The 25,484-nt window shown below is 52.4% G+C and overlaps 12 protein-coding genes across 12 annotated transcripts; 10 read left to right on the top strand and 2 right to left on the bottom strand.

Moving 5' to 3' along the window:
- Window positions 1-372: 372 nt before the first annotated feature.
- On the top strand, window positions 373-3,161 carry BAUCODRAFT_28616 (uncharacterized protein; the record flags this gene model as incomplete). Its single annotated transcript, XM_007683609.1, has 3 exons — window positions 373-655; window positions 728-948; window positions 993-3,161. The coding sequence occupies 3 exons, from the start codon at window positions 373-375 to the stop codon at window positions 3,159-3,161; spliced, it is 2,673 nt and encodes an 890-aa protein (XP_007681799.1).
- On the top strand, window positions 3,154-4,120 carry BAUCODRAFT_39707 (uncharacterized protein). The gene is made up of 2 exons (XM_007683617.1): window positions 3,154-3,222; window positions 3,289-4,120. Exon 2 carries the CDS (start codon window positions 3,448-3,450, stop codon window positions 3,856-3,858), a length of 411 nt encoding a protein of 136 aa, XP_007681807.1. The 5' UTR covers window positions 3,154-3,222; window positions 3,289-3,447; the 3' UTR covers window positions 3,859-4,120.
- A 2,460-nt stretch (window positions 4,121-6,580) lies between these two features.
- On the top strand, window positions 6,581-8,517 carry BAUCODRAFT_135109 (uncharacterized protein; the record flags this gene model as incomplete). The annotated part of the gene is made up of 8 exons (XM_007683648.1): window positions 6,581-6,615; window positions 6,672-6,948; window positions 7,012-7,220; window positions 7,272-7,334; window positions 7,418-7,787; window positions 7,869-7,941; window positions 8,087-8,233; window positions 8,305-8,517. 8 exons carry the CDS (start codon window positions 6,581-6,583, stop codon window positions 8,361-8,363), a joined length of 1,233 nt encoding a protein of 410 aa, XP_007681838.1. The 3' UTR covers window positions 8,364-8,517.
- A 385-nt stretch (window positions 8,518-8,902) lies between these two features.
- On the bottom strand, window positions 8,903-9,208 carry BAUCODRAFT_39706 (uncharacterized protein). The gene has a single exon (XM_007683616.1). It carries the CDS (start codon window positions 9,148-9,150, stop codon window positions 8,929-8,931), a length of 222 nt encoding a protein of 73 aa, XP_007681806.1. The 5' UTR covers window positions 9,151-9,208; the 3' UTR covers window positions 8,903-8,928.
- A 647-nt stretch (window positions 9,209-9,855) lies between these two features.
- Window positions 9,856-10,425, top strand: BAUCODRAFT_39705 (uncharacterized protein). Its single transcript, XM_007683615.1, has one exon. The coding sequence runs from the start codon at window positions 9,940-9,942 to the stop codon at window positions 10,162-10,164; it is 225 nt and encodes a 74-aa protein (XP_007681805.1). The 5' UTR covers window positions 9,856-9,939; the 3' UTR covers window positions 10,165-10,425.
- A 656-nt stretch (window positions 10,426-11,081) lies between these two features.
- BAUCODRAFT_330929 (uncharacterized protein) lies at window positions 11,082-11,908 on the top strand. The gene has a single exon (XM_007683647.1). The coding sequence runs from the start codon at window positions 11,235-11,237 to the stop codon at window positions 11,754-11,756; it is 522 nt and encodes a 173-aa protein (XP_007681837.1). The 5' UTR covers window positions 11,082-11,234; the 3' UTR covers window positions 11,757-11,908.
- On the top strand, window positions 11,909-12,319 carry BAUCODRAFT_330978 (uncharacterized protein). Its single transcript, XM_007683646.1, has one exon. It carries the CDS (start codon window positions 12,061-12,063, stop codon window positions 12,268-12,270), a length of 210 nt encoding a protein of 69 aa, XP_007681836.1. The 5' UTR covers window positions 11,909-12,060; the 3' UTR covers window positions 12,271-12,319.
- A 96-nt stretch (window positions 12,320-12,415) lies between these two features.
- Window positions 12,416-12,577, top strand: BAUCODRAFT_127417 (uncharacterized protein; the record flags this gene model as incomplete). Its single annotated transcript, XM_007683645.1, has 1 exon — window positions 12,416-12,577. The coding sequence occupies one exon, from the start codon at window positions 12,416-12,418 to the stop codon at window positions 12,575-12,577; it is 162 nt and encodes a 53-aa protein (XP_007681835.1).
- A 1,575-nt stretch (window positions 12,578-14,152) lies between these two features.
- BAUCODRAFT_330983 (uncharacterized protein) lies at window positions 14,153-14,594 on the top strand. The gene is made up of 2 exons (XM_007683644.1): window positions 14,153-14,481; window positions 14,547-14,594. The coding sequence occupies exon 1, from the start codon at window positions 14,256-14,258 to the stop codon at window positions 14,448-14,450; it is 195 nt and encodes a 64-aa protein (XP_007681834.1). The 5' UTR covers window positions 14,153-14,255; the 3' UTR covers window positions 14,451-14,481; window positions 14,547-14,594.
- A 1,391-nt stretch (window positions 14,595-15,985) lies between these two features.
- Window positions 15,986-16,862, top strand: BAUCODRAFT_330923 (uncharacterized protein). The gene has a single exon (XM_007683643.1). The coding sequence runs from the start codon at window positions 16,123-16,125 to the stop codon at window positions 16,702-16,704; it is 582 nt and encodes a 193-aa protein (XP_007681833.1). The 5' UTR covers window positions 15,986-16,122; the 3' UTR covers window positions 16,705-16,862.
- Window positions 16,863-17,020: 158 nt separating this feature from the next.
- Window positions 17,021-17,419, bottom strand: BAUCODRAFT_80695 (uncharacterized protein; the record flags this gene model as incomplete). Its single annotated transcript, XM_007683641.1, has 1 exon — window positions 17,021-17,419. A coding segment is annotated over one exon (399 nt), but the record flags the coding sequence as incomplete, so codon positions are not given.
- Window positions 17,420-19,010: 1,591 nt separating this feature from the next.
- BAUCODRAFT_330915 (uncharacterized protein) lies at window positions 19,011-21,206 on the top strand. Its single transcript, XM_007683642.1, has one exon. The coding sequence runs from the start codon at window positions 19,168-19,170 to the stop codon at window positions 20,977-20,979; it is 1,812 nt and encodes a 603-aa protein (XP_007681832.1). The 5' UTR covers window positions 19,011-19,167; the 3' UTR covers window positions 20,980-21,206.
- Window positions 21,207-25,484: the final 4,278 nt, after the last annotated feature.

Raw genomic sequence — 25,484 nt, 5'->3', positions numbered from 1 at the left:
CAACATTGTAGACATAAAACGATGCCGCTTCTGATGCGTTGGGACAGAGACATTGTAGTAGGGGAGGCCACACTACTACAGAAGCCACCCCACCAATGATGCCTCAGGCGTGAGCTTTAGTGTAGTGGGCGCGACTCACCACAAAATTCATGTAAGCTCAGTGGCTTTCTCACTACAAACTTCGGGAAAGCCGGCGTCCGAGCCGCCGTTTCCCATCGCGCTGCCCTACCAATTACATTGCGCTGAAACATTGCCTCCTCCAACCCTACGATTGTTGCGAAATGTAAAAGTGCATGCGCCTAGACGCAACACTATAAGTAGCTGCCTTCTGCACGCATTCACCAGGTTGTGCTTCGCCAATGATCGCCTGACATGCAAGCAGAGCATATGCCGGATGGGGAGCTCGATCGTGCAGTGCTGCTCTACAAAGCCAACCTGAAACCATTGACCGACGATGTAACAATAACTGGCATCGCGCGGGCCCGCCTAGAGCAGTTTCGGGAGTTGTACGTGGTTGCAGAGCGCGAAGGGCGCAAAGGGTGGTTTTGGCAGGTCCTGGGCGAAGATAGCCTCAACGCCATCCGCCAATTGGGCATCGCAGTCATCCGCAGCAAAGACAAGCGGTGCACCCCACTGCTTACGCGCCTGACCCAGAGTGCGTGTCTTGCTCTGACCTACTTACCCTCCACGGAGTATCGCTGCTGATTCATTGACCATTACGGAGCAGGTAGCTGGGCGATTCAGCTGGAGCATGTAGTGGCTTACTTCGGCATCGAAGCATTGCTCAGCCAACGATTCCTCGCCGCGCTACACTCCTTCGCCGAAGTGGCGGACTTGCAAGGCGCGAAACGGTTCATGGATGCAGAGAAGGCGAAGCGTGAAACACGACTCGACCGTGAATGGACGCCGGGCGATGTGGAACGAGCTAAGAAGCAATGGGCTGCGCAGGTGCAGACGGCTCGCCCGACTAAGCGGAGGCGCTTTGTGTGTAGAAGCTCACCGCTTTCGTGATTGAAGAAGCTGACCGAGTTGAGGCCTCACAACTCTCGCCAATCCAAGAAGCTGAGCGAAACGAGGCTGCACTGATTCACGAGGCTTCAGTGACATCGATCCAGCGTACGGCAACACCTGAACAAGCCAATCTGCGACATGACATACAGCATGACGATGGCGGAGCATCTCCTGGTGGATACTCTCCATCGCCCGAACGGTCAATAGAGATTGGCCGCGGCGATGTAGGGCTTGAAACTGACCTCCATGACCCCATCCTGGACTTTGTGCCCTACTCTGACGACGATTCCGGCTTTGGTTCTCACGATCAATCAGCGCCGAGATTGAGTCCAGTACCACTAAGCCGGTTTGACGGTGCGGGTAACCGTGGTGGACCTGCAGAGCAGCACGCCCAGTTCTTTGTACAAAACAAGGACCCAACCAGTAAGCCTACGCAGGTGTTTGCTGAGGCGTGTCCACCACGCAGCCCACAACACGCCCGTCCAACGCCGACAGAGGATTCCAGGGGTGCTGCGGATGGCAGGCCGGGACTCGGTCGGGAGCCGAGGACGGTACGGATCAAGAGAGAGTCGGTCGACGATTTTGGCTACGATCAGAAGGACTCACCTCACATCCAAGCTGTTATATACGATAGCACGTTACAGAGAGCACGGCAAGACGAAGTAGAGGCGCACGACTCTGACCCAGCTAGTAGATCTACCGAGCAACACGACTATAACCGTTTACGTAGGGCAGCATTACGTACTGCAGCTCCGCTCGTAGACACTAGTAGCGAGAAGCAGCGGCCCCAAACTTCGCTTATGGACCCAAGCACAGACGGTATAGAAGCAGCGTTTACGAAAGCGGAGGACGTGGGTATCTATAATTTCAAGGAGACATCATCCGTCGCCACTGCTTCGTCGCCTGCAGAACCCGACGACAAAGACTCCAAGCCAGCAAGCCAGACACGGCCGAGAACGACCTCGCATAGAAGGCACTCCAACCCGCCGGAGGATGCTTCACGACCGCAGTCAGCAGCTGATCAAGCTCCACCCTCTATTATCAGCGCGATCCGCAATGAACGGTCGAGACTATTTTCGCCCCCATCTGGAGAGAATCGTCAAACCACGCAGATTGAAACTCTCTCTGACGACGAGACCGGCGAAGCAGCCGGGAGCAAGCGGTGCGATTCAGACTTGTCCACTGCTCTCGAGACCCTGGGTCCTGGCCGCTGGGTCAATGACATCGCGCTCGAAAGAGCGCTAGACCATTTCAACCCATGTCCGTGGCGCTGCTGGGTCGCTCGAAGCATACCTTTGGTGGATGGGAGTGCACACCGTCCCAACTACAAAAGCCGCATTCCAAGTGCTACAGAAAAGGTTGTCGTGCCCTTCTTCGTCAACGGCAATCACTTCATTATTGCGGAAGCGGACTTAGTCCGGCGGCGCACCTTAGTCTACGACCCGAAGCAAGACTCTAGCTGGCCAGGGCGTTGCGGTCGATATGTCCTCGAATTGTTGGCTCACCGGGGTGTAAAAACCTCCGAGTGGACGACTGCGATGGACGAGTGTCGTATTGCTCAGGAGGACGGAACGAATTGCGCCATCTTCTGCATCATGTGGTTCATGTGCCGAAACACTGGACATTTGCCTTCTGCGGATGTGGATGCCTGGCGTTATGCTGCCCGCATCTCTCTTCATATCGAGCTCTCGACGCTTACCGAGCAAACCCACAACAACCCAGCGGTCGCGGAGTGGGAGAGCGCGCAGTGCGCCCAGATTGTTCGAGCCGTATCCGGACGCCCCATTGATCTCATCGATGTCGCCGTCAAATCGATCCTCAACGCAACCCGAGCCGCCACATCCTTCGTTCAAGGCGCAGACCTAGTCCTGCGGTGTATCGCTTCCGCCATCCCGCTGTTACAAGAAGACGCCGAGCAGTCAGTCAAGGCAGCGAAGCAAGCATACCTGCAGCTCGGTTTCGAAGCCAAGCATCTCGCCTCAATGCCGAGAGCGATAGATGCGCCTCGCTTGCGCCAGCTCGGCCAGCTCGAGGCTCGGATGAGGATTGAGAGGGAGCGAGCTCAAGCTTTTGTGCATGAGAGGCAGGAGGCGCACCGGCAGATGGCTCTCAGGTTGACGGAGGCTACGCAGGAGCTACTAAAGGGTTAATGCGCTTTGTACGTACGATCAGCTTCGTAAGGCTGGACGAGCAGGATGCTCAACAGACGGTGTACGGCAAGTCTACGAAGTTCATCTGTCTTTCTCGTGCTGCATCACAAACCTGACAACGTTGTAGAGCCTACTGCTGCTCCTGGATGAAGGCTCTCTCACTTGACGCTTGCTTCATAGTCCGCCCATAAAGTACTGCATCTCCGAAGAACTCCACAGACCGCGTTCGGGCGAGCCCACGCGACACCAACGCAGGAGCAGGAATGAGCGCCAAGCCTCAGTCATAATGGTACGATGGTCCAATCATTCATACATGTATCCATCAGTCTCGCCCTTCTCGCCAGACTCGTTCCACACTCAGAACCGCGATGCAGCATGGACCACCGGCAGCTTGCTGTACAGCACCAATCATGCAGCACCGCATAAAGCAGCACCGCACAAAGCAGGACCGTATCGTGCGCAGCAGCCAGCAGCTTCGACTGACAGAGAGAGATATATTCGCTCGCCGGGCAGAAAGGAAGTGCTGAAGTGGCGAGGCGAGTCGAGACGGGTCCGTGCCGAGGCGTATCGGCGGCATGTCCAGAACCCTGTGTTTCTTCCTTCTCAATTGCGATTGCTGACGCCTGGACACCGTCCAGTACTACGCCGATATCTGTACGAAGAACGTCTCCGAGAGCAGACCATTAGGTCAATATGAGGCAAGTGCCTGTCAACGGTAGAATGGAGCTTGCCCGCAAAAGAAGGCCCAGCTCATTGCGCCAGACTATAGGCAACCCATTGGGTATTACGCTGGCGCGTCAGGGCTTTAGTAGCAGTCGAGATACCCGCCTGCAGTTAGTCATACTCTGATTGTGGCGATACAATGCCTGCGGGAGCAGTTGTATCGGATTGTAATGTCAACAGACGTTAAGGACCTCCGACCGTCGTTGCCTCAGGCATCAACCAGTGACGAGCCGTACGACATCGAGCACTTTCTCATCCTTCGTGACATATGTTCAATGAGCCACAAGCCGTCCGCTTCCATGCAGTTTTCCAATCGAACGTCCCTCACGGGCCGATTCGATAGAACTGGACACCTTACTGAGCACTGGCATGCGGACTGCACTACCTCCACCAGACACGAGTCTTCAGTCGAAGCAAGCCTGTGTCAAGAGGACGTCTCACTATCAGTCTTCCGTAAGCTGGGCAATTTGTGATCGTCCCGGCTACCTTGCCGTCATGCTGCAGTGATATGCCCTCGCCTTCCTTCTGCACTGTGAAACATCATTGTCAATGATTTTGCGCTGCTTAGCAACGATAGGCTGCGGCGCTCGTACATCCAACCCTTCAGTTTAGCCGTCACAGCATGGTTGATACTGCCCACGGGCTCGGGCCCCTGGGAGGCGCATGGTAGGATGATCTGCAAATGATTATGGATGAAGTGGTCTTTTGCGGTGACGGTGAGTGCAGTCGGCGCAATGGTTGCGGTGCTGTCTTCAGTTGGTATTAGGAGCATTGTGCATTCGGTGCCACCCGCAGCAACCGTTTCTACGGTCAAGATAACAAGGTGTCAACCCGAAAGTTCATAGTATGTGTCTTCGTCACCGTCGAAGTCAAAGCACTGTAGTCAGGTTATCGTGCGTCTGCGATCGATCCTCAGCCCAGCCCCTAGGTGTCCTGAACTGCCGCAGCGGCATTCTCTCTCTGTGTGGTCTCCTGGATTTCTCCTACTGCGGGTTGAGGTGCGCTTGGACTCTTATCATCGCGGAGTTAAGCGAGACTCCGCCGGACTGCTCATTCGCTACTGCGCTCTGTTCCCATCAGAAACGTCGTTGCTGAAGTCGATGCCATAGTCATCCCGAAGCAGGAAGAGAACCAAATCTGCCAAGTGAGCTTCCCGGAACTCTTGATCAAACACCAGGCCACCCGAGCACGCCAGCCCGCGCTCAACGTCAATATCATCAGGCGCTCCGCGGAGCGCAGTCTTCATGTCGATGTCGATGCCGACGTCGAGCAAGGTGCACTAAGCGAAGATGACGAGCGTGCTATCAATGAGTGTACCAATAACGATGACGACGAAGATTCATCGGACCTGGACGAAGAGCGGCGACAGATGCCTTATACGGACACACTGACTGCTCGCATAGATGCGAACGACAAGCTTGTACGGCTTCAGGACGTGTGATGTTCATGGCGATCGTCGCCAGGGCACCGTATCGTGCCGGCTTTTGGCTTGGTCAAAATGCCAAGTTCCAAGAGACGCCGCAGTAGCCATGGCGAAGCATCCGCGATCATTGATTGCATACAACGACGTCAACCGCCAGCAGAGGAGTCGTGATCAAGTTGTCCGCACTATCACCGAGCAACTCAGTATAATGACCTTCTTCATTGCGCCGAGGCCAGGTGTACCGTCAGGAGGGTCGACGAAGGACGTGCTGAAGTACAACGTGCCCATGCGCGCAGAGGACATCATTGACAACATCTACGCAGACAAGAACAGTGCTGCGATGTCGAAGTGTCTAATCGATCAATCCGCTAGCTAGATTTTCGGCGGCGGGGGTGGCGGCATCTTTCGCGCAGCGGCGTCGGAAGCTTGATCAGCAGAGGACCGCAGAAGGCTCTCGCGGTGCTGAGGGTACATCCACCTCGACAGGACCAGAACGCTTTGAGTGGCCGAAAGTTGAACCGTTACGGCCGGAGCGTGCGGAGATCCTGTCGCCAAAGGTGTCGGCGCACGTTGAGGTCTGTATACCAAAGGTACGTACGCCGTACAGAAGGTGATGCTAGAACCTCTCAAGCCGAACTGTGAGAGCAATCTGAAAGGGCGACTGCGGATTGTCGTAGGCGACCAAACGAGCGTTAAGCGCAATCACGGCTCCAGGGCAGAGGCTACCGAGAATGAGCTGGACTTTGACAAGCGTTACTGGTTGCTCGCATCGCCGGCGTATTACCACACCACAGTCAACTACGCCCTCATGCCGCTCCGCAGCTATTGGAGCTCTAACAAAGAAGTCAACAAGCTTGCGTATTGTCTGATCAATGACATCACCTTCCAAGGCTAGGAGTGCACTGGCAACAAGAAGCCGGAGCTTTGCAATATCCTGGGATTATTAACCCACATTTGTTGTGCCAGAATAAGCGCATTATTCGTCTAAGAGCTCGTTGACCGCGGTTTGCTCGATGTGATAGCCCAACGCTGAAGTCAACTCGTATCAGCGCAGTCTAAGACGTAGTGAAGTACCACAATGCAGAGTCATACGTCGAGATCGTGGGAGCCATCCACGAGGACCTCTTCACACCTGTAATATGGCGTGGTAAGGAAGACTGAATACTGGTTGTCTTCGGCGCGCAGTCAATCACTTTGATCGCCTTTACTAGCTCTGATCAGTCCAACTATAGCCGCGAATTAGTATTAATTCGCCAGCTATTGAGCGCGAAGCATGTCCGCCGCTACAATGTGCGATTCTTGCAACCGGTATGCTCATTCCGTCTGGTAAGAAGGGCAAATCTGTCGCTTCTGATGAGATGCAGAGTCCATGATCTTAATGGCTCCCAGGATAGCGCTCGAATCGAAAACTCTTCGCATGACCTGAAGGCTACTTTCCGAAAGATGGCCGTCGACCCCGGGCCGGCTTGTGTGTTGCGCAATGTCTTCGAGTGTGGTACTAGCCGCGTAGTAGGAGTGCTGTGCACACAACCCACAACGCCGGCGTCGATGTACTTCAGCATCAGCGACGAGCTGCACGGTGCTAGCCTTGTAACCGAGCGGCGTGGCGGACGAGGACTCTCGACAAACACTAGCAGAAGGGTATTGAGCCTCTTATGTCGAGGGTGGGTGAGCTTAACACGGGAATGGGATGCTCGCTTGTAGATCCTCGCTGCTGCAGCGATAGCGAGCGTGCTTCAAGGAGCCGATACGGATGAACGCTTCACTCGCGCAGAGCGCGTCCGGTCGAAGAGGGCTGTGGTTGATGCGGGTGCGGACGAGGTCTGTTTTCTGCAAGCGACAGATAGAAGCAGCTTTAAGAAGTTGCTGGAGAAGTTGCTAAAGGATGTCAGAAGCGTGGACTTGACTGGCGTGTGAGCGCACGTAGGTCGAGTGACGGCGACTGAAAGAAGGTGATTATACAGTGGCGCTCTTTTTAGCAACAACATCGTCGCATTTGCAGTATGGGCTGCGGACCGTACCTGTATGTAAGTTCTCGGATTGTTGGAAAAGCCGGTGAGTGAGTGTGAACGTGAGGTTGCCACCAAGCGTGAGCTCCTTCAATGTTCAGCCTCTTCTTCTTCTTTTGTGGTTCTGTGGGCATCAGAATCAGCATCATCAGCCGGCCTCACTTAGGAGCTGTCTACAGTGCACCATCACCACTGCGAATGGGTGGCTTCTTGACTCGCCCGCCACGCCCACGCCTCGCCACCATGACGGATATTGAGGTTGATTTCGGACCCATGATTGACATTGAGGAGGAATCCGCTGCGCTTCATTTGCGCCTTGATTGCCTCCACCAGCGCTCTAAGTCTTCGCCTGCGCTCTCGTCTTTGCCTGCGCTGTCCAAAGGAGAGGATATGCCGTCAGCACGATCATCACCACCAGCGGAACGTTTACGCCCTTTTGCTGCCACCTCTTTGGCCACACTTTGCGCATGGGTGAGCGGCGCGATCAGAGCATCTTCGATGTGCCCAGCTCGGAGGAGCAGGAGAATCCAGAGGCTCTACGTCGTATAGTAGCTGGCCGGAAGCAGGAGCAAGAGCAGTGACGACAACAGCAAGAGTCTTTGCGGCAGCGGAGGCCAGCCGCAAGGTTAGTGGTCCTGTGTACAATGAACGGCTTTTTGGGTATGCATCCCTGGCCTTCAGCTGGGAGGGTAGAGAGGATTGGAGGACTACTAGCAGAGCCGCCCGTTGAGTATGCTACTGCATTGTGCCGAATGCGGACTGCGGTGCAGTGTTGCCGAAGGAGGAGGACGAAGATAACAATAATGATGAAAACGACGATAAGGAGAACGATGATTACCGCGGTCGCTGCGCTGTTCGGCGCAAGCGTGTTTGTAAGCTCGAAAGAGACCAGGGACATGACGGCGCGAAGCAGCGCGGTACGCGCATTCGGAGTAGCTGGCGCAGGCGGAGTCGACAGCGTAGTTGGCGCAGTACATTGTTCTTGAAGCGGCGGTGTTGGTTCGAACATATCTGAGGCCCTCTGATGCCGCCTCCATGGATGGTTGATGTCCCAATAGTATACTACTCTCCACTTTTCTCACTCTTCTACTGTCCCTCTGCGAATGGCTCAAAGGATTGATACTTCTCGTCCAATATCGACGTTAAAGTTGGCGGAGACGATGCAGGACGAGGGAAACCTTGATCTCGTGCACTTCCCAACTTCTTCCTTGGGAAACTCCCTTAGCTCCATCGAAAAGCAACCTCTCCGTCGTGTCACCATTACAGCCGCCTTCGCGCCGCTGTCTCGCATAACTGGTCTCGCGACTAGCCGCAGCCGACATCGAACGCAGCCCGCAGGACCGCGTGGACGACCGCGTGGATAAGCATTAGGTGGGTATGATCCTAACCTCTGCAAACTCCTCATTAGGATTATTTCGACCGTGTGGTATGGGCCACACATTATCACTATGCCGACGCTCTCTCCTTCCTGGCGTGCCTAGTGGTGTGCAGGCAGCACGCCGTGTTGCAGAGGCCGGGCGCTCCGACTCTGGCTCAAGGACATTGCGCAACTGTACCATGATGAGCGTTTGTAACATCGCGAGCAGCTCGGGTAACCAATGCGATGATAGCATTATGACGCTGCGCTTGAGTTTGATGGGACGAGGATCCTGCGACAATGCTTGTGCTCGAGCAGCGTCTTCCGCAGCTTTCTTATTGGCCAACCTCTCCTTGTTCGCTCTCCTTGCAGCCTTCCACGCAGCACAGACCGTTGTAAGACTTGGTACAGTTTTGTAAGTAATTCGACAGTGTGGGCATCTTTCTTCGGCCGTTGCTGCAGTAGAGGCACCTCCATGGAAAGCTGCTCCGCGGTAGATCCCTCCACTTACTGGCTCGATTTGCACGCTATTGAGTTACAGAATCTGCTTGTGAATGAAGAAGGTCAGTAGAACGTGGAAACATGCGCCTTGACGGGAACATCTATTCCGCCTAACTTCGAGTTATGTCTGCAACAGCGGCAAGGCGCAAGCCGATCGTATTGCAGCAACCGGCGTCGTAGTAGGCTTGACACGCAGAGGACATCATTCAAAGTCTGTCTTTCTACCAACGAGCTCTGGATTGTGGAAGCTGCAACAACCGTTTCTGGGCCGCAGGGTTCTGGTGGTATATTTAGTCGTCCTTTCCGAGGTAGTCTTCCAATACAGAGCGATGACAACGACACGTATCAGCACGCAGCCTTCAGTCGTTTTAGACTTGTCGGAAGACCTCTGTGACGTTGCCGTGCGATTCGCGAGCAGCCGCGCGCCATCGCCATCGCCACCGCCAGCCGGGATGAATGCGATCTTACCGAAGATAGTGCCAAATGTGGACAGCAGCGTTTGTGCGGAGTACCCAGCCCTTGGCATTCAACCCAGTTTTGATAGGGGTACGCACATGTGGCGTTAGCGGATGGCGGAAGAAGGTTACTGCAGATATCGCCGTGAACAGTCCTGCTCTTGAGAGATTTGCGTGCCGACTGACAGCGGCAATTTCGACCATTTGTAGGTCCAAAGAGCTTCGAGAGGCGACATGGAAGTGAAGCGCTGCGGGAGGCTCTGAAGAAGGTACGTCTGAGCATGGAAGGGCCACACGTCTGCACAACACCATGGTGGGTCCGCTGCTGGCCATTACTCCCTTTGTTGCCTTGGCCCTCAGCTTTAGCATTGGCACTGAGCTGTTGGTACGGACGGTACACGGATGGCGGGCCTGCTTTGCGTCTTCTCGATGGTGCAGAGGACAGGATCCGAGGGCGCTGCGGAGACTCCATCATCTGCAGCTTGAACGTGTTGCTCTGGCATGCGCCAGCTGGATACGCCAGATCATTGCCTAGACTGTCAACAGAAGAGGTGGAAGCGATTAGCATGCCTCGCTACACCCATACCCTAGAACCTTGACGCAAGAGTCGCACGAGTATTGCGTGGAACGCTGAGATGCTCTTAAAACTGCCTGAAGAGATTGTATGTTCGGTCTCCGCCGTTCCGGATCGTTAGGCAAGCGCTGTATTTGCGCCAGGACATCTTTGTTCTTACAACCAGCCCCAGTTCGAGCACACTTAGCAAGAATGTCATACCATCGTCGTAGATGTAACGGAGGGACCGATAGGTGTGCATCGTTGTAACAGGGTGTGAGTAATAGTTGAGGGAGAAGGAGGGCGGAAGACTCTAAGATGGCGAGGAAGATGTTCTGCTTACTCAAATGCAGAGCGCAACATGGGCTTTACCGTCATCGTGTTGTCGCCCCGAATTGTGTTCGGTAAGAAGCTCGGAGTCCACCTGAAGTTTAAAGGGTGAAAAGGCATCTTGGTTGGTTGCGCAGACGATGATATGTGAGACGAGGCCATAGCCACCGTCATCGCTGGCTTCCACTTCATGGTCACCGCGCTGGGCGTGCTTCTCCCTTGCACCACCGTCGCCATCTCCGGGAAGCTCAACATGGCACAATGAGTGCGGCCGGCACGGTGGATGTATTTGCTGCGGCTGCGACTGCCACTGCCACTGCCACTGCGACTGCGACGGCGACTGTGATTATGATTGCGAATCCGCACCACGCTGTCCTTCCCTTGCGCTGCCATCGATGTCCCATCGCATAAACACATACGCCACCGCTCTGCCGTCGCCTACCTAGCCTGCCTATCCAAGGCGCTGCACAAGGGTTTCCAAAATTGTCGGTGATAGGCGGCTTCCATCACCCCACCGGACCACTGCCACAAACGTCAGCGCCAGTACACAAGGCTGTCGTAGCGACCATGATCATAACGTCGGTCTGCAGCCTGCGGGTCGCTGGAATCTCTGTACCGCACATTCCTGATCATGGGAAGAGACACAACTAGAATACATCTGCACCACATTGCATGCAGCTACCCCGACTTCAACTGCCGCTTGGGGCTGGGAAGACGTAGCGATGCCGCAGATCCTCGCGTCTAGCGCTGGAGATCGACAAGCCATTGCCGGCGGAGCAGGCTCGACGAAGCTGAAGACGTCGCCACGGCGCCGTCCACGAAGCACAGTCTTGGCAAAGCAGGCGCGGCGTTGCTGTTTGGCTTGGACCAACACCGTCTGTCACAACGCAGTACAACGCAGCCCAGTTACCGAGATGGTTCCGCGAGATTGGCGTGAGAATGTACGTCCGAACCCTACGGTCAACGCTTCCGCGGGTGATGATCTGGGGTCTGTTATCGACTTTTGCTTACGTCGCGGAAGCCGCCCTTCTGTAACGCCTTCCTCTGTGTTACTTGAAACACGGTCACTGATTCGGCGAGCCAATTCGTGTCTTGCCGAACCAGCTCCTGAAGCTCCAAGATCTGGGCATGCCCTGGGCGGAACAATGACGGCTCGCCGACAAGGTGCAATTCATCAGCGACATCATCACCGACGATGTTGCGCATTGCGAGACTCCGGCGTGCGGAGAACTTACGGAAGCTAGGATGCGCAGCTTGCTCCGGTGGAGCGATGAGGTGCTGGTACCGTTCGTTTCTGATGCGCTCATAGAGCTCTGGCTTCTCGTTCTCCCTCCCAGCGGTATCAGTGACGGAGCGTGATAATTCTTCGTTCAACGTGCGGATGTTCTCTGACTGCTCACCGCCTTGGCAGTTTGGAAGGCACAAGCTGAATAGTAGTCTGTCCTGTCAGGAAGCCGAAGGCTTGGAGTACTAGACTCTAGGCTTCCCTGTACGTGCAACCAAGAGCACATCAGACCGTGCATAGGTCGGAACATACAGTGTCTCGATATGGGTCGCTTCGGGGGCGAAGTTCCTGCTTGGGTGAAAGAGGTCGACGGGTCTGTACAGTCTACATTGAGTGACCTCGCGTTGGAGGCCCGCTCCTTCGAGAATAACGACCGGCATCGAACACGAGGTCTTGCAATTCGCCTATCGCGAAAGTGTAATCGCGGACGATGCGCTCAACACGCGCTAGGAAGTGCGCTGCACGCTCGTTGATGTTTGCTGGTACCTGCGACAGTGAAGCATCGCCTCTTGACGACTAGGACGTTATCAGAGCTGGCGGCGGTCCGACCGGGCCTTGTTGCGGCTCTCACTATCGACCTCGCTCGTGCTGGCGCCCATGTCGCCAACGAGGCGAAGAATGACAGCCGGACCCCCAGCCGAAGCTGAGAGCGATGACGGTACAGAGGAAGTAAATACTAGAATTCTGCCGTACAACGCTACGAAGTCTGAGGACTTGCCCGACTCCATCATTTACACACCCGATGACATTCTCATCTGCAGAGCACCTACCTGCTTCTGACCAGCAGCCCTTCCAACCGAGGAGGCGGCAGGTCGTCTTCCACAAGCATAAGACCCAGTCACCGGATTCCTCCAGACATCTACGCCGAGGATAGTGATGATGAGGACAGTAGGAAAAGGACAATGAGTTGAGCATGATGAGACGTGGCTGAGGATGACGAGGATGACGACGATGCAAATGACGACGACGGTTAAGCGGCTGCGTGGTGGCGTGGACACGCAAACACCATCACACCTCATAGGATACTGCTGCTCTATCGCGCTACACAAGCATAGTCGAACTCCGCGGCATGCAAGCCTAGCTACCTTGCGCTCGTACCCATGGGCATTCGATGTTCTATAGTACGGGCACCTAGCAGCATGTGACCAGGGCAGATTACTATGGAATGGTGGAGAACCGGAAGAGACACTGGCAAAAAATTGTAAACCGAGTGTTGACGACCCCGTGCCTTGACTTCGACCTTACGACCCGACTCTGGCATTCAACCGCTTGTCATGGCTAGAATCTGCCATCCCTAGGCTCGATCTTGTCCTTAGAACGCACCTTTACGCGGCGAAGTCAATCGAGTTGATGAGCTCGCGAGAAGTTGCTGGACCGCGCCCACCAGTCCACCTTGACGCCTCTGAAGTTGGTGTTGCCGTTCAGAGCGCCAAACAGGCAGTGATGTGCCTCTCGATGGCTAAGGAACCCTTTGATTTCCCCGAGTGGACGAGAAAGAAGCGTCGCTACGACAGACGAGCACTATGCTGCCGACGCCCTTCTCCGTATTCGCTATGAAGCCCGACGATCTCAAGTGACTGCTAGCATCGAAATGCCGCGAGATCGTCGGCTGTAAGCATGGATGCGAGCCAATGTTTGAGTTTCCCTTCCTTGCACGGTTCATTTCTCTTGCTAATAGTCAGAAGTATGCGAAGAGACTGAAGAATGCGGCATAATCGCTAAGAGTCCTGCAATCGGCGTTCGCTGCCGTCGTGACTGCGACGCCGAATAAAAGTTGCCTAGCCCGTATACAGGAGCTGATGTGCAGTCACGCACTTGATCTGCGAACATTCCACCTTACCGAAGTCTCAAACTGCAGGTCCGTTCCAAGATCAGGCTGCGTGTCGCAGCCGCGAAGCAACGCATGAACATTGCACATCATCCTCGACCAGCCTGTCCCATTACTACGTTTGGCCGGTGGTGCGCTTGGCGGATCTGCTGCCTTGTGCATTGCGCCACGGCGAATGCTGAACGGTGAACTCGCAGCTAAGCTGCATCGCGGCTGCCACCGATACAGCGTTCCATACGCCCAACTACCTGAGAGTGGTGTTCGAGTCTATACTGTCTCGCGCCACCCGTTATCGGGCCGTGCCATTCGAGCTCAGCGACATCTCGATACTGAACGCAAAGACGACTTTCCGCATATGCTGCTCCAAGCTAAGTCGGCCGGCAAGAGAACAGCGCGATGCAAGGACTTGATACAGCCATGGTAGACCGGAAACACGTCCAACTCAACACCGCCGACACTCCGGCGCCTACCGTTCCACTCTCAGTGCAGCACAAAGGATTGTCCTGGAGACATGTGTCAAGTGAATACCGCTACGTGTTCCACATTCACTGCTCATAACCATTCATACCGCTAGGCTCGATCACTGCACCGTCTCGGGCTACACTATGCTGCAACAACTATAGGCTAAGCATGGAGACCTTGACAGCTTTCCACCTCGTCCAACATATCCCCCATACGGCACCCTACATCTCTGCTGGGGCCTACACTCACCTGAATGTTCGTTTACGCTTGTGCGCCGGTCGCGGGTTGGGTTTGACCACTCCAGTGCAGAGATACGCTGTCAGCAGTGAATCCAGTGAAAGCTCCATGCCGACGCAGGCGTGAGGAGCCGAGGATGACTTGAGGCTCCACAACGGTGCGTCGCAGAGGTGTCGACCAGTCGGAATTAGACAGCAGTAAGTACTAAGAGTGTAACATCAGCCTGGCACCACTGCGTTCTTGATTTGAGGAGGGGATGGATATGTACCCACTTGTTAGCATCAAATTCGCAACTCTTCCAAGGGTGACGGACGGCCCATGGTCAGAACTTCAACGGCCAGTCTATATCTAATAACGAATGTATATCCACGAAGATCGGCTGAAATGTTTTATACGATTATTCCACACCAAGACCAGAGGAGCTACCATACTCTCAAGATGACTGTCCAAAAGCCTGTCTACACCGTTCAGCCTCTTACATGACTGCAGAACATGCAGATCTAAAGACGCGCTGCAGGCAGGGGGGCCCAAGTCGTCCAATGGAAGACAGCATGCAGCCTTGTTGATAACTATCGGCACCATCCCAGCAATTGCACCATCGCGCCACTGTTCAGGCCCGATGGTGACCCAGATAGCTATACTCTGCCACCCCTGTGAGCTATCCTTACCGTGGGCAATGTGGACCACCCCTTCTCTGCCGACAAGGGCCAGCCGATTGTTGTTGGACAATCAAGCCTTGTGCAAGCGCGCAAACTGCGCACAGCCGACTCACGAGTAAAGCGTACGCATAAAGTCCTTAGCCGCACCTGAGAAGGGCGCGCCGGCTGTCCAAAGGCTACTGGAGCCGTAAGAGGCCATCGACGCAGAGAAGGAGCAGAAGCAGAGCGTAATGAAATGCTTGCGGAGCTGCGTATAGGCGAGAGCCGGGCAGTAAGAGAGACGAGAAGTATGGCGGAGGAGGTCAGCATCAGTGAGGCAACTGCGGGAGTTGTTCAAGTGGAGCCACTCTGAAGCCAATGTGGGTGGGACGTGTTGCGATGCGCTAAAGCCTGTTCGCACCATACGGCGGACATGCCAACGACTTGCCTCAACAGCCGCAGCACCCTCGGGAGGGAGTACAAAATGCAAACTGCTCACGGCGAAGATGAAGAAGCAGAAGGCGTCCACACTCGCCACGCGCCCCTATCTGCTTCACATCGGAGCGGCAGCAGAGGACAACACGTACGCGAACCGCGGACCACAGGAAGTCGTGCTCACATACAGAGGGACCATCAGCCTGTATTCAAGGTTGACAGCCGAGCAAGCAGGTCTGCACCTCCGTTGCTGCCCGCAACGAGCATCGGGAGACTCCTGCTCCTGGTGTCCGAAAGTTGTACCTCGACACTCAAAGCTTGTTTGGGTGATCGTGCTGATGTCCACGTGGCGATCTTGGTGCAAGCTCCTGCGGTCTTACAGCTTCGGAAGGTGGTAGCCATACTAACCGTCGATATAGAGCACGTAGCGAGCGCTAAGCTCATGCGATAACGCGTGCTCTCTTTGATGGCCCAGCACACACGTACCAACAGTACTCGAGGCACGAGATATGAAGCAGGCGATCAACCTCAAGATCTGCTGGCACGCACAAAAGTGACTTAAACCACGCAGCCAGTCGATCTCTGTCAGTGCGGTTCTGTGATGTGTCTCGTATGCAGAGCTAAGAGGCTACCTCGTTCGATGTGTGTTTGTATGAGATTGTGCTCAGAGTGTTGAGCGAATAGGTTTCCATCAGAACGGCGCATGGTTTTGGTTGTCAGTGCGGATGGTTTCCGTCGGACTCCGATGTACTGTATGTGCGGATAGTTTCCGCCCATACCAACCAACCAACACCGCAAGGGTAGTGAAACATCCTCGGGCATGGGACAAAGCGAGTGAACAAATCTCATTCAGCGATGTAGGCAACAAGTCCAACATTCCAGAACCTCTACCGCCACGATTTCCAAAGCCTCCGACCTTTGAACACCCACTATCTCCGCCATCTTCAATGTCTTCTTCACCTTCTCCTTCACTGCCTCCAATCCCTCCAACGTCTGCAACGTCTCCAATATCTCCAATATCTTCGTCAGCTCCGCCAGCTCCACCATCTCCATCATCTCCTCCAGCGCCTTCGCCACATCCACTTCACATGTCCCATCCCTCGGCCGCTTCCCCGTGCTCCGCTCATCACGTACAGCATAAGTCGCTATCTCCCAAACCAACCCAGCTCAATTCACACGCCTCCCAACCTCGGACTTTCATTTATGTTCATTGCTGGTGTTTCACGCGCCGTCAGCGTAGACGGAGAGCGCCAGTGACAAGATCGGCATGTGCACCGACGGCTTCGCGTTTTACACTGCAAGCTTGAATATTGCTTGTCCGACGACGGCGCAGATCCAGCACTGCTTGGGCCACGCACAGAGGTGATTTTGCCGCTAGTTGGTACCTGCCGGCACTTAGCACGCAGCGCCATGGACAAGTAGAGCTGTTCAGCTCGGGCCAGGACCGAAAGACCGAAAGGCAGAGTATCATGGCCGTGTAGATCGTGGCAAGATACTCGCAGAGTGCCATGAGGCGGTTGAGCAGACAATCGCATGTTGCATTTGTCTCCCTTCAGCTCTAGGTTGCCATCGTGTGTACTTCCATAGGAGACAACGTCAGATCGAAGTGTTGACGTCCGCTTACTAACCGTCGCGGACTCGTTGACTCAGCGGCCGAATGATGTTCTCCACGAACCACGCCCTGTACTCTTCGGCGGCCCATTTCAGCAACGCCTGCAAGCCAGTGACCGCCTGATACACTCCGCGATGTTCCGTGGTGTCTGCGAATGTGATCTTGCTCCACAGCGTCGCCTGCTTCTGTTCCACGTTGATCTCCAAGAACCGCACCGTCCAGTCTTCGCCCTGGATGATCACTAGCGGCAACGCAGGTATCGGTGTAGACGGTCTCCCAGCTAGAGATAGCAGCTCGGTCAGCTTCTTCACCTGCGCCAAAGCCCATATATCCAGTTGTAGTATAGCCTCGCTCAAACTCTCGCCAGATCGTTTCGTCTCGAAGCTGACGGCTGGAGGAGCCCATTGTAGGGCAGGGTAATCGGTCTGGCTGAGCGAGTACACACCGATCTGGGCAAGGCGTTGGTAAAGAACAGCGTCGTCGTCGAACTGGACTGTGAAACAGAAGTCCGCTTTCTTCGTGAAAGCCTCGCGCTCCTTCCCAGGCAGTTGTGGCAGAAGTGACGCCGGGGTAATGGCTACCGTGGAGATGTTTTGCCAAGCCGTCCTCGACTTGTCGTGTGACAAGCGCCAAGACAGATCGAGTAACCGACTGTGTACGCTACAGTTCCATTGTGGCTCGCTTACCTGGAGTCGCAGATTGGACTCCGTGTGTTCCACCAAGTCAGCAACGTCACTCTCAGTGGGACAACGGCCAAGAGCCGCCCTCTCTGAAGAAACGAGGTGAGGGCCGCCTGTGACCTCGTCCGTGTGTTGTGCCAAATCTTGGTATGGCTGACCTTCCGTGACAATCCCATTTGCTTGCGCAATGTTTCGGAAAGTCCTTACAAGCTTTTGCACTGCTGAAGACGAGGCTTCGATACGACCTGGTAGAGAGCGGTGTTGGAGCGGCCAGTCCGCTGTCCGTAGGGCGGCCACTTGCTTGGTCGGACTTGCGTTGCGCTTGCGCTTCAGACTGCTGGTAGGCGTACCGACAATCGGTACGTCGTCACCCAATATGCTCGAAGTGGCAGCGGAGGATGAACAGACAGACGGCGCTCGCCCTTCGGACACTCGCATGGGTATGGGGATGTGCGGCGCAGTCCGCGCTCCTGCTCTTGGTGTTTCATCCACGTCATGCTGGATTACTGCGTCACCCGGCGTGTCGTCCGCCATGACGCTATCATGCAGTGCCAACCTCGCGCGCTTGCGGGAAGTCGAGGCGATATCGTCGTCCGTTTGCACGCTCGTTGACTCCTTGCTGCCAAAACCGGGTTGAGGAGGCGCTGCGACCTCGATGACGCTCCACAGCCAGTCGGCGATTGGATTGTCATGGGCCAATGCTTTACGCTTCATAGAGCGTAAGGCGGAGGATCGTCGTGTGTTGTGCTGCAGCTTCAACTGTTCATTATTGATTATCGAACCCACGGAATAGATAGGGTGTGTGTTGTCTGGGCTTGTTGCCGCGGAAACATCAGCCGGCCGCCCCGCCCCAGGTTCGGGGCGCTCGGGTTGTGGGGCTTTGCGGACGAAACGACAACGCTGCGAAGTGACTTGGGGCGGTAGATCGCATGGTATAGGATAGGAGAATCCACGAAGGCACAAACACTCACCCCCCCTCCATTGTATATGTACCTGCTGCAGCTGTATGCCGTGTGTGTGCAAGGGTCCGCTTCCGCTTTCATGCTGTCGCGCATACGAAGCCAAGCGTTTTCGCCTTGGCATACAGTAGCTCGCCCGGCACCTTTACCGGGTTTCTACCGCGTTGCCACCTCCCAGCTGATATTGCCATCTCCCGCATGGCGGCAACCCGCATCCGTCTAACCCAGCAACCTTTGTCCAGATAACAGCCATCATGCACTGCTGCGACCAAGCAGCTTCGCATTCGGCGTCTCTGGCATTCTCCACGGGGTGTTGGCGCGAATGATCAGCATGCGGCAAACGAGCTTGATGCGACACATCATTTCTCAACGACTTGTCCGCGCCTGCATCGGTATCATGCACACTGCAGGCCGGCTTGCAGATACAGGTAATGGCGGGCACAGAAGTGATAGATCATAACGCCACGTCTTTGAGTCTGGTAGTATGAGACGAATGCTAACCGAGAGGGAGGAACTTGTATGTGCGAGTCTAATCCCCTTCGTCTCTGGCATCCGCTCGCAGCATCGCAACCGCTACCTTTTTTCTCTCTCTCGTTTTCTCAACTTCTTCTTGCACGCCTTCATCTCTGTCTTTGCAGCATTACATTTCCATTTGGCCCAGCAACACCGGGAAGCAATCCTATCTCCTGCCACTCGCAGCAAGGCCCCTTGGACTTTCCCATAAGCAGCTTGTCCGGTACCATGACTAAGCGAAAGGCCAGCAAAGAAGCTGCGAAGCATTCACCAGCAGCGAGTGAAGAGAGCGTGAGCGGCAAGGACACTGCAAAGCGTCGACGTGAAGCCAGTATGGAGCGCACCTGCAAGCCAAGAGCAATCAGTGCCGTCTCCACGAAGGACGCCAATGTTCTCCAAGATCTCCTTCGTTCAGTTGGACGCCTTTGCACGGCACACGAAATCACCTTGACCGAAGAGCTGGAGAACGTTGTCGTACAGAGCCTTGTGAACGATCATGCGGCCGGCACCGAGTTTCCCGAATACCTCCCTGCCCTTGTCGACAGTCTCAAGGCCTGGATTTCACAGCATGTTCCAAGTGTCACGAATGATCCATTGACAGCCACGAAGACGGAAGGTCCGTGCCAGCCTAGCGTACCGTTCGGTGGCAGCGAGCACACTCAACTTGCTGCACGGACGCAGTCTGCATCTGGACCGAGTAGTGTCCAGTGCAGCGTCTCGCAAAGCTTCAGTAGCAGCTCCGCTTACCCTATTCTTGAGATTCCGTTCACGTACAACACACCATACCCAGCCATCGAGCAGCGCCATGATGGCCCCTCGACCATCCCGTCCGTAGCAGCAAACGGAAGCAGCTCAATCACTGCCAAGCCCTCTGACCAGCCCTCGGCATCCCAAACGACGGGTTCTGTCAACGTGTTCACGCCATTGCTGAGCCCGTCTCTCTGGCTTGATCCGCTCTGTCCTATTTGGGAGTCACCTTGTCATGGCAGTCGCGAAGTAAACGGGCTGCCACCGACCGGCGCGCTGCCGGCCATGGACCGGAAGGATTCCTGCGCAATGCTACTCGACACCACTCAGACAAACAACACCGCTCAGACAAACAACACCGCTCACATGTTCGACGCCGCTTACACGCCCAACGCCGCTGACACGTCCCACGCCGCTCACAGCCTGCATGCCGCTTACACGCCCGACGCCGCTCACACACCCGACGCCGCTTACACGCTCGACACCGCTCACACGCTCGACAGCGCTCAGATTCTGGAAACCGCTCACATGTTCGACGCCGCTCAAACGCCTGACACCGCTCAGGTTCTAGACACCGCTCAGGTTCTGTCAGACTGCATCAAGGGACCGTATCAGCAGAGCAGCGAGCATGACAATATAGAGCTGCACACCCAGCATGCGACTGCGACAGTGCATCCAAACGAGCCGAGTGAGCAGTATGGCCATTGGCAGGCGCTGTCTCTACCGTACAGCTGGCGAGGGACAGATGAACCTTTCTTACCCTGTGCTTATGCGTCTTCGCCGAATACTCCTGCCATGTATGAACTTCCGCTGCCACCATGCACTTCTCCTGGAGGCCCTTTGCTGCTGTCGGCCGAAGAAGCCCAGGCGTACCGCCAGCACACCAGACCGCTTTACCTCTCCCGGGTGCAGTCTGCGCCTGAACTCACACCGCGCGTGCCACTACAGATGCCGATCAGCAGCCACGCGGTCCCCACCCAGCATCCTCTGTATTTCAATTTGGTCGGACAGCCTGTGGTTCCCGGGCTGGAGCTCAACCCTTCCTCTGGTCCGGTGACGTCAAGCTTCTAGCACACTGGCTATTTTGTCCACCGACAGTCGGCCTTGCCACAAACAGACCTTCTACTTCGCCGCCGGCGGCCCCAACTTCTCACGGTCAATGATAGACAGCGAGGGGGTGCCGAGTTCTCGGACAAGTTCCATCTGCCAAGGATATAGCATTACTCCCGGTCAGCGAGCATCGAAGACTGAGGGCGCACTGCAGAGACTGTGTACCATTTCGATATCGCGAAGCATTTACACGTATGTGATAGAGGTATCTGTGACAGTCCCTGGCAGCTCGGAGACCTAGGATCCTTGAGAAGAATAGATAGGCGTTGTTGACAACAATGGTGCAACCAACTTTGACGCCAATTGTACGCACTAGTAAGCCACCATCTTCTCACCCGAAATTGCGCTCTGATCGACCTCCGGTGCTCCACCTAGTTCTCACGCATGTTCGCCGTCGTGTCTACAAACCCACGCCTTAGTCACGCAACATCACATGCAGTAGAGTCATGCTCGCACTCTCGCCGATTTTCTGAACATCATCTTCTGCAGCATTCTCTAGTAGACGACACTGGACCCTGTAGCGATCCCACCACATCTCGCTCGCAGGACATGAGACAGCGGTCCCAAGACTGAAGAGCCAGGCTCGGAGCCAGCCCCCATTGTCAGTACCATTCGCACATTGCATGGTGAAGTAGACTGCACCGTTCGCCGGCCATACTGTCACTACGAAGCATGCAAGTGTCAAGGCGCAGCGATAAACATCCTGGCTAAGATGACAAGCAGACCTTTGGGTCTAACTGAGGCCTCACAATGCGGTGAGCGCATGTCGATGCCATGGAGCAGGGAGCTGATGTTGGTGCGTCATTCCTGCTATCAGCTACGTTCCCCACTGATGAACTTAGCTTCCACGCTGTGAATAATGATTCACAATCGAATGAGCTTGTGGCAGAGGGTTTGTGGGAGCGGGAGATGACGAGAAGGAGAACGTTGGTGTAGATACCGTAGGCATTACCAACCTCCGTCGTCCAGAAGTCCATTCGGCATCCTTCTTCAGTGTTAACCGTACAGTAGCCTACAGAACAGTCTACGCGAGAGTGACTGCCGGTATCGCAAGCGCTACAGCCGGCAGCGGTAATCTACTGACATAGAAGTGAATTAAGTGCTTTATGGAATCCGTCACTTCCTCCTATGATCTTACGCAACCTAGCAATAAATAAGACATATATTAGGTATTAGGTTCGAAAACTTGCCTCTCTACGCCTATCGACATTATCTAGGGTTAGGGTTTCTATATTAGTAACAAGCGAGGCTTATCTCGTTCCTATAATAAAGGAATTTACGACCTGCCTAAAAGAGAGTAACGGGTTATTATAGGGCTATTTAGGATATATCGAAATACTACCTAACCTCCTCGAATATCCCGCTCGTCTCTAGTAGACCTTCCTAACTCTAATATATATACCGGTCGGTAGACAGCTTATACTCGAGTATATATTATCCCTTATCTAGAATATAGCTCTTAGAGATATATCCTTATAAGTCCGCCTAAGAGATCTAGAGTTACTATATAGCCTTAGTCTTTATAAGAGTATATTTACCTACTACTACTCTATAGAATTACTAGGTTCTCTATCTACTATTATAATATACTTATAGTCGCTATATTAAACTTCTTTAAGAGATTATAGAGTTTTATATATTTTTATAGCTATTTACTATACTAGAGGACTTAAGGTCTACTAGAGGGGAGTTATATTATACTCTCGCTATAGGCCTCTTAGAGTCTTCGCTAGATATATATATAGAGTTACTATTCTATATTATACTATATAGATATATTACTTCGTAGTAGTAGATAGTCGAGTTTACTATTTAGTAAATTCGATATATTTAGTATATCCTTCCGGCTATAGATATAAGGTTTAGCCTTATTTTTAAAATATAGATATAAGGCTTCGTAGCTAGTCTTAGAGATATATATTAATATAATACTTCGTAGTAGTAACTCGTATTAAGAGTAGTAGATTTAGGCTTTATAGCCGAGCTAGATACTTTATAGTATAGTAGCTATAGTAGATATAAGGCTTCGTAGTAGTTAGTCTTATAACGAGAGGAGGCCGACGAGTATATATATTATAGTAGAGAGTCTATAACTATAGTAGATATAAGGCTTTATAGCTAATAGTCTTATAACGAGAGAAGGCCGATAAGTATATATATCGTAGTAGAGAGTCTATAACTATAGTAGATATAAGGCTTCGTAGCTAGTAGTCTTATAATAAGAAGAGGCCGATAAGTATATATATTATAGCGAAGGGTCTAGTTTATAGTCTTCTTAGACTAAGCTTAGAAGTAGAGATTAAGAGCGAATATAGGAATAGGAACTATAGCTAATTACTTGTCGGAAATATTACTATCTATATACTTATTACTCTAGACTATAGCTAGATTAGCCTATATATATCGAAGTACGTTATAAGTACGACCTTACTACTTATCGTTTAATAAGAAGTCTATATCTATAAATAAGCCTTAAATACCGAGTATCTTTTACTATATCTATTTACGAGCTCGGTCCTACTAAGATAGCTAGCGAACTAAACTATAGTATCTATATTCTTCGTCCCTCTAGCGGAAAGGATAAGATATAGTAGTATACTTATAGCTTAAGTAGAAATACTAGACTCCTTATCGATACTAGAAGAATATATTCTATATATAGACTAGTACCTATAGTATATAGTCTATATTAGCTATACCTTTCCTAATCCGGCTTTCCTATAGTATATAGGAGGCTAATAGAGTCTATCGAGTATAGCGTACTAGTCTAGTAGTAAGGTATTTCTACTAGAAGCAGTATAGAGAGATTCTATCTAGTATATTTACTTCGGTCTTAGCTTTCTATAAAGCAAGTAATTTGCTCTCTTATAAGCCCCTTCGGAATCTACTACTACCTAGCGCCGGGCGAAAGAGTAGCTAATAGAGAGAATTAGCAGGATCGGTATACTATAGATTAAACAAAAAAGTTATATATAGTATTTTAAATTAGTACTTAAGTATAGAGAGGCCGAGGAGATTCTACGCTAGTTACTAGCTATATTTACTACCTACTATCTACTATATTAGCTCCTTCTACTTCGCTCTAGCTCCCTTCTACTATAAAGTATCTAAGACTGCCTAAGCCTATATTAGTAGTACTCTATACTCTAGAATCGGCGCGAGATATTTGTAGAATACTTATAGTTAGTTCGTAACCCTCTAGGTTCTAGAGTATCTCACTATAAATTCTACTCGGGCAGTCGCGCGATCTAGTTATAAGGCGAGGAGTACTTCGAAATTAATACTATATAGTATTATTAGAAAGCCTAGATATCGATACTTAGATATATATAGGATTATCTACTTATACTAATTAACTAGCTAGGTTATAGTAGTACTCGAGATATAGCCGTATTTAGAGATATTAACTTAGATTCTATTCTATATATACTATACTTCGACCTTGCCTAGTATAATCGGGATATCTATCTAGTCGCTATATAGTAGCGCTCTATTATCTATATAGAAGACTCTACTAGGCAGATATATTATATCTATATTTAGGTTCTAGAGTAGGTCGTTAATAAGAACGTTCTATAGAAAAAGTAATAGTAGTAATCCCTATAGGATATCTCTCGTATATAGGAACTACTAGGATACGCCTCCGTTCGCTAATACTCGCGAGTAGGTATTCTATTATAATATATCGAGTAAGTATATTAAGTCCTCCGAATACCTCTATTTATATAAGGCCTTATAGAGAAGGTAATAGTCGACTATATTAAATACTATAGTAAAGTCGAGAAATACTATACTAGTATATAACTCTTACTATAGTATAGTATAGATAAGTATAGCTAGAGTTAACGTCGAGTAGTTAGCTCGAAATCCTGCCTATATCGAGTAGAGGTAGAGACCTAGAAGTATAGTTAAGCGCTCTAAGATATAACTCTCGAAGATCTTCCGGAAGATATATATTACTATAATAGGGCATACGTTCTAGATTGTTTTAGTCTCGTTAGGGTCCTTTATAATTAGGGTTATATCGGTTAAATTCTAAGCTTTAAGTATTCGCTAATAGAAGAGATAGGTATTATATAGGATAGTTAAGAGCGCTATAAACGACGTCTTCTATAGCGCTTTTAGAGCTCGGATATAGATACTATCGGCTCTATATACTTTAGATATATCTTGTCTATTAATAGCTCGATATATCTTCTTTAAAGTAAAGGCCGGAAGAGGCTATTAATCTATATCGAGCCTATTATCTAGTAAGGAGTCGGGTTTCTAGAGAGTAAGGTATCTTACCTCTAGTATATCCGCTACCTTATCTAGAGTACTCCGCGTCGGGTCGTTACTATATAGTAGCCTAGGGTTAGGGTTAGGGTTAGGGTTAGGGTTAGGGTTAGGGTTAGGGTTAGGGTTAGGGTTAGGGTTAGGGTTAGGGTTAGGGTTAGGGTTAGGGTTAGGGTTAGGGTTAGGGTTCC

This window comes from Baudoinia panamericana (assembly GCF_000338955.1).
Source record: "Baudoinia panamericana UAMH 10762 unplaced genomic scaffold BAUCOscaffold_16, whole genome shotgun sequence".
Taxonomy (NCBI): domain Eukaryota; kingdom Fungi; phylum Ascomycota; class Dothideomycetes; order Mycosphaerellales; family Teratosphaeriaceae; genus Baudoinia; species Baudoinia panamericana.
Note: the sequence above shows the minus strand (reverse complement) of the source record. Positions and strands in the feature narration are given on the sequence as shown.

Bases quoted from the DNA above. Each gene is read 5' to 3' on its own strand.
- BAUCODRAFT_39707 (XM_007683617.1), top strand. From the start codon at position 3,448: ATGGTACGATGGTCCAATCATTCATACATGTATCCATCAGTCTCGCCC.
- BAUCODRAFT_39706 (XM_007683616.1), bottom strand. From the start codon at position 9,150: ATGGAGGTGCCTCTACTGCAGCAACGGCCGAAGAAAGATGCCCACACT.
- BAUCODRAFT_39705 (XM_007683615.1), top strand. From the start codon at position 9,940: ATGGTGGGTCCGCTGCTGGCCATTACTCCCTTTGTTGCCTTGGCCCTC.
- BAUCODRAFT_330929 (XM_007683647.1), top strand. From the start codon at position 11,235: ATGCCGCAGATCCTCGCGTCTAGCGCTGGAGATCGACAAGCCATTGCC.
- BAUCODRAFT_330978 (XM_007683646.1), top strand. From the start codon at position 12,061: ATGGGTCGCTTCGGGGGCGAAGTTCCTGCTTGGGTGAAAGAGGTCGAC.
- BAUCODRAFT_330983 (XM_007683644.1), top strand. From the start codon at position 14,256: ATGGAGACCTTGACAGCTTTCCACCTCGTCCAACATATCCCCCATACG.
- BAUCODRAFT_330923 (XM_007683643.1), top strand. From the start codon at position 16,123: ATGGTTTCCGTCGGACTCCGATGTACTGTATGTGCGGATAGTTTCCGC.
- BAUCODRAFT_330915 (XM_007683642.1), top strand. From the start codon at position 19,168: ATGTGCGAGTCTAATCCCCTTCGTCTCTGGCATCCGCTCGCAGCATCG.